At 45.5% G+C, this 16244-nt stretch overlaps 1 protein-coding gene across 4 annotated transcripts in view; it reads right to left on the minus strand.

Moving 5' to 3' along the window:
* IFNAR2 (interferon alpha and beta receptor subunit 2) overlaps positions 1-15544 on the minus strand; it is a 33916-nt gene extending 18372 nt beyond the window's left edge. For 2 of the 4 annotated variants that reach the window (XM_043448828.1, XM_043448831.1), the window contains exons 1-3: positions 15289-15544; positions 4479-4570; positions 994-1035 (exon numbers count right to left, since the gene is read on the minus strand). In XM_043448828.1, the coding sequence (XP_043304763.1) occupies positions 994-1035; positions 4479-4533 (97 nt within the window). In that variant the 5' untranslated portion in view covers positions 4534-4570; positions 15289-15544. Of the gene's footprint in view, positions 1-993; positions 1036-4478; positions 4571-15288 lie in introns of those variants that run through there. The other 2 variants (XM_043448829.1, XM_043448830.1) reach the window with 2 other exon arrangements.
* Positions 15545-16244: the final 700 nt, after the last annotated feature.

Raw genomic sequence — 16244 nt, forward strand, 5'->3', positions numbered from 1 at the left:
GTTCTCCATCACAGAGGGGAGATGGAGAATGTGTGCCCAGATTGGATCTTTCCAGGCATTTCATCCCCATGCCTATGCTGGAGTAGATTTGATTCACAGACCCATTTCACAGACTGTGAAACTGAGAAGTTGAGTTATGCAACTCAGCTGGGATGTGGCAGTGGCAAAGGAGACCTTACAGTTATACTTGTCAGACTCTGCCTTATACGGTTAACATTTCAGAGCATCTTAGTTTCCTGTGGTTGGGACCTTTGCTTCCTGGTGGCCAAGTCTTCATCCCCCAGTGCTCATCACAAGGCTGGACACATGTTTAACCCATAGTGAAGTTTTGTGGGAAGATTTATGTGTAGACAAGAAATTTAGTTTAAAAAAGTGTATTTTCTCTTATCTGGTACCAGGTACCAGATAACAGGTGGGAAAATGTAAATTAAAGAGAAATGATTTCTGGAAGATTTTTCTTGTTTGGCACAGTCTCCTCATTCTTCTATTAGTGAGAATATTAAGAGCTGGATATTTTTTTAAGGGGCTTCCCTGGTGGCTCAATGAGAAAGAACCCACCTGCCAATGTAGGAGGCCCTGGTTCAGTCCCTGGGTCGGGAAGATCCCCTGGGGGAGGAAGTGGCAACCCACTCCAGTATTCTTGCCTGGAGAATCCCATAGACAGAGGAGTTTGGTGGGCTACAGTCCGTGGGTCACAAAAGAGTCAAATGGCTGAGTGACTAAACAATAACAACCACAACAACAATTCCATTAAGGGGTTTAAAAATTAACTCTAGTGTTAATTTCTTATAATAGTTTTATGAGACAAATGTGAAAATCAGAATTGGCTAAATTCTCCTTCTACAGAGAAAGTATTTGAGGAAAAAGGCTCAAACAAAATGGCAACAGATCTGGAGTCAGAAATCCAACTTCCCACATTTTTTGACTTCTAAATGGTTGCTCCCCCACTCTCAGCCTTACACAAAGTTTTGTTAAGTCAAGAAAATCTCTTACCAGACACAACATACGAAATGCCAAACACGAGGCTGATGTGCACTGGGAAGAAGAAACACATGTTAGAAAAGCAAACAACACTTTCTCCAGGCTCAGTTTATGATCGCCGCTCTGAGTCTGGCATTCTTCCACACATGTGTATTACCATTGGACTAAAACTGTCTTGTGCTAAAGAAAAAGGGTCAAGTAAATGGTTCTGGGCTTCCCAGGTGGTAAAGAATCTGCCTGCCAATGCAAGAGGCATAGGAGACGTGGGTTTGATCGCTGGGTTGGGAAGACCCCCTGGAGTAGGAAATGGCACCCCACTCCAGTATTCTTGCCTAAAAAATTCCATGGACAGAGGAGCCTGGAGGGTTACAGTCTGTGGGGGTCACAGAGTTGGATAAGACTGAATGACTGAGCACGTAAAATGATCTTAAAGAGTTGATGGTATCAGCAGTGTATCTTCCGAGGATGTTTTGTCCTGAGTGGATCCAAAACAAGCTGTTTGGGAACTGATACTAGTAAAGAGGGTTGGCTGGCTGGTTGGGGAACCATCCTGAGAAGCAGTCATCCATCTGGAACAATTCTCAGAATGTGAATAAGCATGTTGCTAATTTAAAACTTCCAAGGCAAAGATATTTACTGAGGTCGGTGGAGGGAGAAAGGTCTTGGTGATGGGAAGTGGGGATTCTCATTTGTTTTCTGAGTGTGAGGGCAGGGTTGGCATTTTTCAGTAGGTGAGGCCCTATTGTCCTCACATACTCCCCAATGCTTGACACTTCTTGGGGGAGAAGTGTCCCAACCATGGATCCTTTACTGATAAACTATAGAACAGATGACACAGTGATACTGAAACAGAACCAAAAGAAAGGTAAAGAGAAGGCACAAATGAATAGGACGATGGAAAAAAAATGATAAATGAAATGTGGAAACCAAAGTTTAGGGGTGACATTTTGGTTTTGCGATGAGGAGGGAGACAGGAGTTTTTTATTATTTAATCATTAAGTCATGTCCGACTTTTTGTGACCCCATGGGCAGTAGCCTGCCAGGCTCCTCTGTCCATGGGATCTTCCAGGCAAGAATACTGGAGTGGGTTGCTATATCCTTCTCCAGGGGATCTATTTTAGGTGGAATTTTTTGGAGGGTTTGAGATATCTGAGGTTATTGATATTTCTACCAGCAATCTTGATTCCAGCCTGTGCTTCCTCCAGCCCAGCGTTTCTCATGATGCACTCTGCATAAAAGTTAAATAAGCAGGGTGACAATATACAGCCTTGATGTACTCCTTTCCCAATTTGGAACCAGTCTGTTGTTCCATGTCCAGTTCTAACTGTTGCTTCCTGACTTGCATACAGGTTTCTCAAGAGGCAGCTCAGGTGGTCTGGTATTCCCATTTCTTTCAGAATTTTCCACAGTTTATTGTGACCCACACAGTCAAAGGATTTGGCATAGTCAATGAAGCAGAAATAGATGTTTTTCTGGAACTCTCTTGCTTTTTTGATGATCCAGTGGATGTTGGCAATTTGATCTCTGGTTCCTCTGCCTTTTCTAAAACCAGCTTGAACATCTGGAAGTTCACAGTTCATGTATTGCTGAAGCCTGGCTTGGAGAATTTTGAGCATTACTTTACTAGCGTGTGAGATGAGTGCAATTGTGCGGTAGTTTGAGCATTCTTTGGCATTGCCTTTCTTTGGGATTGGAATGAAAATTGACCTTTTCCAGTTCTGTGGTCACTGCTGAGTTTTCCAAATTTGCTGGCATATTGAGTGCAGCACTTTCACGGCATTGTCTTTCAGGATTTGAAATAGCTCAACTGGAATTCCATCACCTCCACTAGCTTTGTTCGTAGTGATGCTTCCTAATGCCCATTTGACTTCACATTCCAGGATGTCTGGCTCTAGGTGTGTGATCACACCATCGTGATTATCTGGATCGTGAAGATCTTTTTTGTACAATTCTTCTGCGTATTCTTGCCACCTCTTCTTAATATCTTCTGCTTCTGTTAGGTCCATACCATTTATATCCTTTATTGAGCCCATCTTTGCATGAAATGTTCCCTTGGTATCTAATTTTCCTGAAGAGATCTCTAGTCTTTCCCATTTAGCACAGGCTGGAATCAAGATTGGCGGGAGAAATATCAATAACCTCAGATATGCAGATGACATACCCTTATGGCAGAAAGTGAAGAAGAACTAAAGACCCTCTTGATGAAGGTGAAAAAGGTGAGTGAAAAAGTTGGCTTAAAGCTCAACATTCAGAAAACTAAGATCATGGCATCTGGTCCCATCACTTCATGGCAAATAGTTGGGGAAACAGTGGAAACAGTGGCTGACTTTATTTTTATGGACTCTAAAATCACTGCAGATGGTGATTGCAGCCATGAAATTAAAAGACACTTACTCCTTGGAAGGAAAGTTATGACCAACCTAGACAGCATATTAAAAAGCAGAGACATTACTTTGTCAACAAAGGTCTGTCTAGCCAAGGTTATGGTTTTTCCAGTAGTCATGTATGGATGTGAGAGTTGGACTATAAAGAAAGCTGAGCACTGAAGAATTGATGCTTTTCAACTGTGGTGTTGGAGAAGACTCTTGAGAGTCCCTTGGACTGCAAGGAGATCCAAACAGTCCATCCTAAAGGAAATCAGTCCTGGGTGTTCATTGGAAGGACTGATGTTGAAGTTGAAACTCCAATACTTTGGCCACCTGATGCGAACAGCTGACTCATTTGAAAAGACCCTGATGCTGGGAAAGATTGAAGGCAGGAGGAGAAGGGGATGACAGAGGATGAGATGGTTGGATGGCATCACCGACTCAATGGAAATGAGTTTGAGTAAACTCCATGAGCTGGTGATGGACAGGGAGGCCTGGTGTGCTGCGGTTCATGGGGTCACAAAGAGTCGGATACGACTGAGTGACTGAACTGACTGAACTGAACTGAAATATATTCTCCTGATCTGTTATCTCATTATTACCCTTTGTTGAATAGAAAAACATTTAATTTTCATAGAAGACTTTTTTTGGTTTTGATGTGTGCTTTATAAGCTTTAAGAAATCTTTCTTTACACTTAGGATACATAGATACTCTCCTACAGTTTGCCCGACCCAGGGATCGAACCAGCTCTCCTGCATTTGCGGGCAGATTCTTAACCACTGAGCTGCCAGGGAAGTCCCAGGGGTCTGGCCTCTTTCCAAATGTAGGAATGGAGTGATAAACTCCACCCTGGATTAGAATGAAAGTATTAAGGGAAATTCCTCTTCACATCACAATGAAGCTAGCTCCCTTCATTATTGAGCCTCACATCTATGATTGGTTGTTTTCCTAAAATACCAGCAGAACAGAAACCCATTGTAAATCAAACCATCAACACAGAATTCCTATCTACATTCCACTCGGCTCTCGACATTGGGCAGCTCATACTGTGTCCTCAGGACTGGGAAATCAATTGGCTACTTCCTAACAGGGTCCCTGCACATGGAGCTGTGAGAAAAAGTAACACTCACCCACGGGATACAAATTCAGTGGTCCAGTCACCGACACATTCTGGCTCAAGAGCATTTTTATTATTTTATGCGTCCTTTCGTTACTTTCACATCTGAAAAGAAATCAACATTAGGGATCAGAATTGTGAAGTATCTAATTAAACTGCAAAGACAACAGACAAAGACAATCTGTATGCAGGTCAGGAAGCAAGAGTCAGAACTGGACATGGAACAACAGACTGGTTTCAAAATTGGGAAAGGAGTACGTCAAGGCTGTATATTGTCACCCTGCTTATTTAACTTATATGCAGAGTACATCATGAGAAACGCTGGGCTGGAGGAAGCACAAGCTGGAATGAAGATTGCCGGGAGAAATATCAATAGCCTCAGATATGCAGATGACACCACCTTTATGGCAGAAAGCGAAGAACTAAAGAGGAGAGGGGAAAAGTTGGCTTAAAACTCAACATTCAGAAAACTAAGATCATGGCATCTGGTCCCATCACTTCCAGGCAAATGGATGGGGAAACAATGGAAACAGTGACAGACTTTATTTTCTTTTGGCTCCAAAATCACTGCAGATGGTGACTGCAGCCATGAAATTAAAAGACTCTTGCTTCTTGGAAGAAAAGCTATGACCAACCTAGACAGCATATTAAAAAGGAGAGATATTACTTTGCTAACAAAGTTCTGTCTGGTCAAAGCTTTGGTTTTCCCATTAGTTGTGTATGGATGTAAGAGCTGGACCATGAAGAAAGCTGAGCACCAAAGAATTGATGCTTTTGAACTGTCGTGTTGGAGAAGACTCTTGAGAGTCCCTTGGACTGCAAGGAGATCCAATCAGTCCATCCTGAAGGAAACCAGTCCTGAATATTCATTGGAAGGACTGATGCTGAAGCTGAAACTCCAATGCTTTGGCCACCTCATGCGAAGAACACATATGAGTGACTGAACTGAACTGGGTCTTAGCTGTGGCATCTACTTTGTTGCAGCAGAGACTCTCTCGTTGTGTCCGTTGGGTTCAGTAATTGAGGTGTGTGGCTTAGTTGCCCTGTGCCATGTGGGATCTTAGTTCCCTGACCAGGGATTGAAACTGTGTCCCCTGAATTGCAAGGTGGATTCTTAACCACTGAGCCACCAGGGAAGTCCCCAGCAGGAAATTCCTGATTCCAGGTTTCCTCTCTGCCCTTCTGGGAGCTGGATCATTCACCCCATTTACACAAGGAGCTTTATCTCAGCTTGTGGGACCCATAGTCATTTGGTTCCAAAAATTTAAATATACGAAAAATCAAATTGTGAAGTGTCTTGCTCCCTTTGGAAAACTATTTTTATTTTTTTGGGTTAGTCCTTCAGAATATTTTCATACATGTTGTTGTTCAGTCGCCTGGTCATGTCCAACTCTTTGAGACCCTGTGGACGGCAGCACGTCAGGCCTCCCTGCCCCTCGCTGTCTCCCGGAGTTTGCCCAAGTTCATGTTCACCTTCATGCATAAGCAAATACAAAAATGTATTCTTATTCTCCCCACCCCTATTTTTCCAAACACAGAGATAGCGGGTGACGCTAGTGGTAGAGAACCTGCTTGCCAATGTAGGAGACACAAGAGAGATCTTCTCGACCCAAGGGTAGAGGAGGACATGGAAACCCACTCCAGTATTCTTGCCTGGAAAACCCCAGGGATAGAGGAGCCTGGTGGGCTACTGTCCATGGGGTCAGAGTTGGACACAACTGAAGCAACTTAGTACACACATGGCATATACATTCCCTGTTTAACTCCTGCTGTTTTCCACTTAAAAATAAATTTGGGAGCTCTCTCTATATCAACACCAAAGAGAATTTCTTTTTTTTTTTAAATAGTTACATATAGTCTACTCTGTGGACATACCATGATTTATATGACCAGTCGCCACAAAGAACATTTGAGTGACTTCCAACTGTTTCTGCAATGGATTTTCTTGAAATGCCTCATTCTGAGCATGTCAAGTCTAAGTGTGAGAAAGCTTCCCAGAAATAGGACTGCTAGGCTAAAGTGGGGTTCAGTCAGGGTCCCAGCAGGTAAGAGCACATTCAACTCTGGCTAACTGGAAGAAGATTTTCATCAAGGGACTATTTAATACAAATGTGTGAGCTGGCTCCAGGCCAACCATAAGGACAAGCGTAGCATCTCAAAATAACAGCAGCGAGGGCTATTATCATTGTGGGCTTGAGGTACAGAGGGAACGTCCCAAGCCTGGAATTAGAAAGGAGAGAGGAACACAGATATTCCTCACTGTCTTCCTTCTCCTCTCCTGGGGCTCCCCATTGGCTGATTCCAATCGAAGCCACAGGACAAGGCAGCTGGTGGCCGTACCCATGCAAGACAGGACCCCAGGGCACAGTAAAAGATGGGGAAGGTGGAGGCTTGTTTGCAGGGGCAGACAGAAGAGACCAGGCCCAAAGTGACCATGCATGTGTTTTGTTTTTTTTTTTTGGCTTCACTAAATGTGAGGCTTGTGAGACCTTAGTTCCCCGACCAGGGATAGAACCCTGGCCCTCTGCAATGAAAGCCTCTCTGCAATGAAATCACGGAGTCTTAACCACTGGACCACCAGGGACATCCTTGCATTTGCAGTTTTGATAGAGACAGCTACACTCTCGCCCTTGTGGCTGTAGTGGTTTACACAACCTGTTGCAGTGTGTGAGAATTTCTGCTTCCCCACAAAGGAAGAGCTTGTAGGGAATGACAATGATAACTAATGATTATGATAATGATAACCATCAAGCTCTTGGATTTCTGAAAATCAAATTCATAAATGCAAAGTTGTCTTCAGATTTATAGCAATTCTGTACTTCTCTTATTCTAAGTAAGACCGAGCATATATGGCAGAGGTGTTCCCTTTCGAATTAACTGTCTATCTTTGAGTCATTGCTTTTTTTTTTTTTTTTTTTAATATTGGTTCTTAAAATTTTTTTTTTTGGAATATAGTTGCTTTACAGTGCTGTGTTAGTTTCTGTTGTACAGTAAAGTGAGTCAGTTATACGTATATATCCCCTCTTTTTAAGATTTCATTCTTCACATCGGTTAGAAGGAGCTTTTTAAGTGTGAGGCAAACTGGCCCTTTGTGATATGAGTCACATCTTTTTTATTTTCCTCTGCCGTTGTCACTTGTCCTTTCATTTGCCTGTGCGGCTTTTTTTCTTTTTTAACGGAAACTTCTGAGCTTTTAGACTTAAAGGTATTTTCTCTCTTAGCATCTGCACTTTGAGTTAGTTAGAAAGTCTTCTTCATTCCAAGGTGAGAAAGGAAGTCTTGAAACATTTTATGGAGCCCCCAGTCGGTCTCATTCCTTCGCTCCCCCGGATCTCTGTCTCCATCCAAACTACTGGGTGTCCTCCTGTCCCCGCAAACACTGGGGTAGCCCCAAGTCCCAAGTCAAAGTGAAAAGTGACCACCACGTGGCAGACATGAATTCAAGCCCCCTTGACTATCATGCTATCAAGCCAAAAGATTCCAAGTCAAAATTGCCACCTACCACCCATGAGCTATCTGGGCACCTCAACTTTTCCCATAACAAGTGCATGCTCAGTCGTGTCTGACTCTTCACAACCTCCTGGACTGTAGCCCACCAGGCTCCTGGGTCCATGGGATTTTCTAGGCATGATACTGGGGTGGGTTGCCATTTCCTCCTCTGGGGAATCATCCACACCCAGGGATGGAACCCACGACCCCTGCATCTCCTGCATTGGTGGGCAGATTCTTTACCACTGGGCCACCTGGGAAGTGTACCATCATTAGCACATCCACAGAGGTGTCTTTATGACATGCGATGTTATCTGCCATCATCATGGCTCAGCAGAGGGCTTGCCTGGTCGTGGACGTTCTCTAGATGCTGGGAGCACCAAGACTGTGGAATGCCACCTTGGGGGTGACTCCCTCCTACCTGACCACTTGTCCTGTGGCCTCTGGTCTCTCTGTTGTGCTCTGATGACAGCCTGTGCAGAACCTTCCCTCTCCTCCGCGGCTGAAGGTACACACACCCAGCTACACAACTAGAGCCCCTCTCTCCTGCTCCGGGCCACAGGATGTGGCCTCCCTTTCTTTGTTCCTGGTGAGTCATACTCCGCTTCCAATTAGATTTCTGATAGCAGATTCTTGCTTGCTTGGAAAATCTAATTTACCATCTTGGCATCCCGCCTGGAACTGTTCATGAAGCTCTTTAAAACTCTCCCTGACTCCAAGCAGCTCAACCTCCCTAAAGGTTACTCCTCTGGTAACCTCCCTCTGGTCACTCTTCTCTCTGCAGCTGGGGCCAGCTTCAGTCACCCCAGGGGCCCTGCACACCAGAAGGGGCCCACTCTTGGTTTATTGCTCTCCTGTGGCCATCTTGAAATTCTTAATCGTTTTATCTTTGAACTTGTGTTTTGTTAGTGAAGTCTGATGGGACAAAATAGGAGATCTATTCGCACTTGGGTCTTGCTCCTCCAACCCCTGCAGGATGGGGGCCTGACCTGGCCCCTCTCTCTATGCCCCATGACTGCTTGATGTTCTTTTCGTGGGGGCAACAGCTGGGTCACAGGGTGGGAGAGCGATCATGGTGCATTGATGCCCTCCTGGCGTGTGTGCAGGGAGGCTGGAAGCTATCCCTGGCCCACCTTGCCACCCACTGGTGGCTACCTGGTCTGGCGGGAGTTAAATGTCAAGGTCAGTCTGGATCGGGGTGTACAGCAGGGCCAGGAGCAGAGGTTTAAGGACTCTTCACTGTCTGCCAGCATGCTATGGGTTGGGATGGCAGATCCTTGGAAAAGGGAGACTCAGGGTTTGCCTTTTCCAGAGTCCATCTCAGGCTGGTGGCTAGCAGTTGAGGGTTCAAGTGCATGTATGCCCAGGGTTGCCAGGGCAGAAGAGCCCCCGGCGCCTGTGGGCAGTGGCCCTGGCCCTGGCTGTTGGCCCTTGGGAATCCTCTCTTCCTCTTTGCTCCCCTCCTGAGTCTGGGCTTGAGTTTACTGCTTTACCTACTTCCAGGAATTCTCCCAAGATGTGCTGCTGCTGCTGCTAAGTCACATCAGTCATGTCCAATCTGTGTGACCCCATAGACGGCAGCCCACCGGGCTCCTGTCCCTGGGATTCTCCAGGCGAGAATACTGGAGTGGGCTGCCATTTCCTTCTCCAGTGCATGAAAGTGAAAAGTGAAAGTGAAGTCGCTCAGTCGTGTCCGACTCTTCGCGACCCCATGGACTGCAACCTACCCGGCTCCTCCGTCCATGGGATTTTCCAGGCAAGAGTACTGGAGTGGGGTGCTAGGAAATGCCAACTCTGTATTATAATTTGGTGATTCACCATCGGGCTTAAATGCTCTTATATTTGCATTTAGATCTGGTTTCAGTTCAGTCACTCAGTCGTGTCCGACTCTTTGTGACCCCATGGACTGCAGCAAGCCAGGCCTCCCTGTCCATCACCAACTCCCGGAGTTTACTCAAACTCATGTCCATCGAGTCGGTGATGCCATTCAACCATCTCATCCTCTGTCATCCCCTTCTCCTCCCACCTTCAATCCTTCCCAGCATCAGGATCTTTTCCAATGAGTCAGCTGTTCGCATCAGGTGGCCAAAGTATTGGAGTTTCAGCTTCAACATCAACTCCTTCCAATGAACACCCAGGACTGATCTCCTTTAGGATGGACTGGTGGGATCTCCTTGCAGTCCAAGGGACTCTCAAGAGTCTTCTCCAACACCACAGTTCAAGTGGCCCACACAAGTGTCTCGCTCTGAACTCTGAGCCACAAGTCACACCTGCTCTGAATCTCCTATCACCACCATCCCCTCTCCCTTCCTCCCTCCCCCAACAATCCTTGTCACTGATACCCAGACAAACACCACACATTTTCAAGGCCCAGCTCAAACGGATGCTACTGTGGCAAAGTGACTCTTCTCTGAGTTTCAGCTCCTCCTAACAAAGACAGACAGACAACCCTCACAGAACTCGCTGCCCCCTGTTCTCCTGGGAGAGAGAAGAACTGTGTCGTTTCTTCTATTCGGTACAGCCTGACACCTGGCATATCTTTGCTCATCAGTGAATGAATGGATTCAGAAAAACTCTACAAGTAAAATGACATATACTTCCACCCCCCCCCCCCGGAAATTTTAAAAAATACAGAAAAGCACAAAGAAGAAAGTAACAAGCATCTTTATTTTTACTACCGGGCATCAAGCATTGTTAATGTCTTGGCATATTTGTTTCTGGTTTATTTCTTGCTTTGGTAAGAATAGTTCAACTCACTCATTTAAAAAAATTTAAAAATAAGGCATAAAAGTAAAATCTCAGCATCCAGATAGTTCCATCATTAACATTAATGAACAACATAATCCCAGAGATCTTTCTATGCACACACACAGCACACACACACACAGGGTATTTTTGTCTAAATTTAATTTTACTTGGAAAAAAACTGAATCAAAGGCAGAAAAATTGTTGACATTTCAATTATTTCCATAAGAAAGAATAACTCCCTAAAATATCCCTCCAAAGTTAAAAAAATTACAAAGACATTGGAAGTTGGAATACGATAGTCACAGCACTAACTGTTCATCTCTGTTTACTGATCCACGCCTTCAAAGGTGAGAACTATAGGGCCTACTCTCATATTTCCTTCCATCTTCCTCTTCCGCCCCTACCTGATTACTTTTTCTTTTTCTGTGTGTGCCCAGAGTTATATAATAATCACATTTTATTGCATAATTTCCAAAGATGTTTTATATTAATTCCACATTTAAATAAATAGTCACCAACAGTCCTTTTCTTTTCTTTTTCCTTTTTTTTGGCTATGCTGGGTCTTCATTATGGCACTTGGACTCTCTATTGTGGCCAACAGTCCTTTATATCATGAGTTCTTGATGCTTGAGTTCTTTACTTTGACTTCTCTCTTTATTTACTATGCGCTGAATTTTATTCTCCAGCAGTTTTTTTTTTTTTTTTTTTCCATAAGGGCTCATGGGTGCTGCATTTCCTTTGTTCTTTCATATTTGAAGAAGCCCCTTTCTGTTGACTTTCAACCTGAATGACATCTTCTAGCTGGATGACACATTCTCTTGGGAAAAAGTTTCTTTCCTAAAACTTTTCCCTTGGAACCACTGTCCTCTGGCATCTAGCACAGCCCTGGAGACGTCTGAGAGCAACTTGATGTGATTTTCCTCTCCTTTATTTACTCTTTTTTCAATTCCTAAATAATGATAATTCTTTTCCTTTGAATTTAAACTACTGAAGATATCGTGGTACTAAGCATTCCTATATGAAAATTTCCTGGAAAATGTCAAGCTCTTTCGGCCTACAGACCATTTTTCTTCATTTCAATAAAATTTATCTTATTTTTATTTGCATTTTCTGTCCCATTTGTTGGCTTCACTTCAGGAAATTCAAGTATCCTAATGCCTGACTGTGCTTTATCTGTCTCGCACATCTAATTCTTAATAAATGACTTCATCTTTGTCTCTGAATTTTTGGGGCTTAAGAGTCTTTCCTCTGTTAAAATATTTTTACTTTCAGCAGGATCTGTTCTAGTCTTTCCTCTTGTTTCTTCTGTAATTATGTTTCAATGATCTTTAGTGTATTCCTGTAAGTCTGCAATCTTCCTTTTCATCCCAATTAAATTTTTTTCTTACCTTTGAGTTTGTTTTATTGACAATAAACAGTTATTGATAATAACACTTTGTTAATTCATATTTTTAAGTCAATTTTTGAAGGATCTAAAGCTATTGTGGTCGTTCAGATGGTAAAGAATTTATCTGCAAAGCAGGAGACCTGGGTTTGATCCCTGTGTTGGGAAGATTCCCCTGGAGTAGGACATGGCAACCCACTCCAGTATTCTTTCCTGGAGAATCCCATGGACAGAGGAGCCTGGCAGGCTTTAGTCCGTGGGGTTGCAGAAGAGTCAGACACAACTAAGCAACTAAACAACAACAACAACAAAAAGCATGGCTTGTTGTTGTTGTTTGTAAAGAATGGGCTTCTGTCCCAAGAGTAATGTTTTCTTTTTAGTAAGATTCCTGCAAGCTATCACTGGTGGCTCAGGTGGTAAAGAATCTGCCTTCAGTGCATGAGACCGGGGTTCGATCCCTGGGTCAGGAAGATCTCCCGGAGAAGGGAATGGCTACCCACTTCAGTATTCTTGCCTGGAAAATTCCATGGACAGAGGAGCCTAGTGGGCTAGAGTCACATGGGGTCACAAAGAGTTGGACACAACTGAGTAACTAATCCTGCAAGCTATCATGTTCTTTCCTTTCTTTTTTTTCCGCACCATTTCTGCTTACCTCATTCATACTTCGATTCCTTTGTCTCCTGCAATTGTGATAAAGTGAAGTGAAATCCTGACCTCCTTTTAAAAACTGTGCCTGATTCCAGTTTGTTCTGTGAAGACTGGGCAGTTTCTCTAGCGCAAAGCTTTGGTGCTGGGATGTGGGTGCGCCTATCAGGGAAGTGTAGTCTGGGCTCTGCTTCTTCCTGGAACACCCGGGGTAAGTGTCCTGCAGGCAGGGTCAAGGAGGGGTGGGTCAACCGTGGGACTTTTGTGGGGTCCCCTGACTCTGGTGCTGGCTTCTCCAGTCCTGCACCCCCCCCTCCCCCGCCCAGTATATTTCCCTCCCACCCAGAGCAGGAAGCGCCAGCTGCTCTTTGTCTGAAAAGGAAACAGCTAAGTCATGCTAAAACTCATCGTTTCATTCTTTCTTATTTATTAGGAAGCACTTTTAGGATTTTTGTGGATCCCTACCATTTTTTTCTGGTGGTCGGATACACTCAAATTTTAAATATATTTTTTTAAAAACCTCAGAATTAAAACAACAGTGTTTCAGAAAAACAGGGTTTAAGAATAACTCTCCCATGTACCAGTTTGTTAAACCCTGGCTCGTGGGGATACCGAATGAATTCATTTTCTTGCTGGTTCTTGAAAAGATTCTCAATGGTTCTGAACTACTCCCTACCCAACATCCATCCATGTCTCTCTCTCCCTCTCTCTTTCCCTTTTTCGTATTCTCCTTACTCCACTACCCTTACGTCGGCCAACTGCTCTCCCAGCAAGCTGTTTTCATTTATTCTTCCTGAACTGCACACCACCAGTTTAATTCTTTGAAGCAATGAGAAGTCCTCAGGGAAAAGTATCATCAAGCTCTGCCAAGAGATTCTATCTCACAAATTATAAAACGTACACTTCCTTCTGACATCTGAACATCTGTGAAATCAGGGTGCTCTGTCTGGTGGCATGACATACCATAATTGACAGTGGTTTTTCCTACCCAGTGACATAAAAGTTTTTAAAGTACACCTTATATCCATCATTGTGTCTTACTTTTGGTAAAATATGATTGACCATCAAAGAATACATACGCTTCAGACTACAATAATTTGAAGATTTGTAAATGTCACAGGAAGTCCAACATGCTCTGTGTATGCAAGTGGAGGAGGATGCAAAATACATTTTAATAAAAGTTTCACTTTCAAGACAGTACTTCCAGGCAATGATTCTTCCTCTATTTTTTTTTTTTTTTTTTAAGATAAATTACCGGTGTCAAATTTCAGGAACCAAATCTCAGGCAGATTGTCTTTAAGTTTGAAATAAATACATGAGAAACATTAGAAGAAACACAGGTAAGGATAAAAGAGTCACACAGATTTTTGATGATCCAACGTTGAAAAGCAACTCATGAACTAGAGAACTCAGAAGTTCACTTTCTGCCACAAAGTGGTCAAATCGTATCAACTAAGGGCACACTGATAGATGTTTTCTTTAGAGCAAATTTTACTACAGTCTTGCTTTCACCCCTGTCCTCTCCAACTCAGGACAGCAGGAGGCGGGTACTTTGAAACCTGGCCAAGATGCCGGGCAGGTGGCAGCCCAGTTGGTCTCGGGGTCAGTTTGCTCGAGGCCAGGAGCGGGTGGTGGGGCTGTGACCCCCGCGACTCTTGCGGCACCTGCCTCCGCAACTGCTACCTCCTTCCACTCAGTTTCTAAGACTTTTTGCCAAACAAAAGCAAGGAGATCAAACAAATATTAAAAGAGAAAGACACAAAGAGAGACGGGATAGCTAGAGTTCCTCAAAGCTACCCTTCGCTAGGTTAAGTGGGTTGATGGATCCAACTCGTAACTGGGTTTAACTGGCTCCATCGGTCAGAGCCGAACGTGAAGCGTCGACTGGCACCCGGTTCCTCGCTCCCTCCAGACCCCGGACGCGGGTCCACTCCTGTCTCCGCCACGCTGTCCCATCGCCCTGTCCCCACTCCAGCTCCCAAGCGATGGGTCTGTAAGGACGTAGGACCATCCAGCTCCGATGGCCCCTCGGTACCCCTCTCCGGCACGGGGACAAACTATGCCTAACCTTGTGTTCTGCTGGAGGGCGGACGGAAGACCCGAGCCGGAGACCCGAGCCGGTAACCCAGTTTTGCAGGGCGCTGTGGACCCTAAGGAATTTGACTCTCACCTCGAAGCGGCCAGGGCCCTTGGGGGGTCAGCTGCAGGGCTGAATGTACAAACAAGGGGTCCCCGGGAGTGTGCGTGGGGGGCGATGAACGGAGGACGCCTGGACAGGGCCGAGGGCAGCGCGGCCGCAGGGGACAGTCAGTGGATGCCCCCCAAGGACCCTCCAGGGCCGCGGGGAGCTTGGAGAGGGGGTGCCCCGGGGCAAGGGTGAGGCGGCGCGCGCGGCGAAACCCTGCGATCCCAGGAGTAGGCGGGAGGAGGAGTTCCAGGCAGAGACAGGCTCCTGGAGAGGGATTCCGGGAAACGGCGGCGCAGAGGCGGCGTCGCCCGGTGCCCTCCCCACCCTCCCCCGCGCCGCGATCCCCGCCGCCCCCCCGGCCCGCGTTACCTTGGCAGTGTGGCCTCGCCGCTGCCCTCGGGGTGCCAGCCTCGGGCCCACCCGCTCTAGCCCGACTCCGCCGCCGCCCCTCCGCACCCTGGCTCGGCGCTCGCGACCCGGATGCCGGCTGCTGTTGGTCCCTTCGGCAGGGACCGCCGGCGCCGGGCAAAGGCGAGCAGAGGGGGAGTGGTGGTGGCCCGCAGCCTTCGCTCCCGGGGCGCCCCGGATGAATCTCGGGGTCTCCGCCCAGAGAGGTGGAGCAAGTCTCCTCCGCTGGTGCGCGCGCCCGGCTGCTTTCGGATAGCGCGCGGGCGGGGCCACCAATTTACCCACGTGTACACCCTGGGGACAGAATGATCTTAGTTCCTTTCCAAGGAAAACCATTCAACATCACAGTAACCCAAGTCTATGCCCCGACCAGTAATGCTAAAGAAGCTGAAGTTGAACGGTCCTATGAAGACCTACTAGACCTTCTAGAACTAACACCCCAAAATGATGTCCTTTTCATCATAGGGGACTAGAATGTAAAGTAGGAAGTCAAGAGATACCTGGAGTGACAGGCATTTTTGGCCTTGCAGTACAAAATGAAGCAGGGCAAAGGCTAACAGAGTTTTCCCAAGAGAATGCGCTGGTCATAGCAAACACCCTCTTCCAACAACACAAGAGAAGACGCTACACACGGACATCACCAATGGTTAATACCAAAATCAGATTGATTAGATTCTTTGTAACCAAAGATGGGGAAGCTCTATACAGTCAGCAAAAACAAGACCAGGAGCTGAGGTTGGCTCAGATCATGAACTCTTTATTGCCAAATTCAGACTTACATTGAAGAAAGTAGGGAAAACCACTGGACCATTCAGGTATGACCTAAATCAAATCCCTTATGATTATACAGTGGAAGTGACAAATAGATTCAAGGGATTAGATCTGATAGAATGCCTGAAGAACTATGGATGGAGGTT

This window comes from Cervus canadensis, chromosome 27, assembly GCF_019320065.1.
Source record: "Cervus canadensis isolate Bull #8, Minnesota chromosome 27, ASM1932006v1, whole genome shotgun sequence".
NCBI lineage: Eukaryota > Metazoa > Chordata > Mammalia > Artiodactyla > Cervidae > Cervus > Cervus canadensis.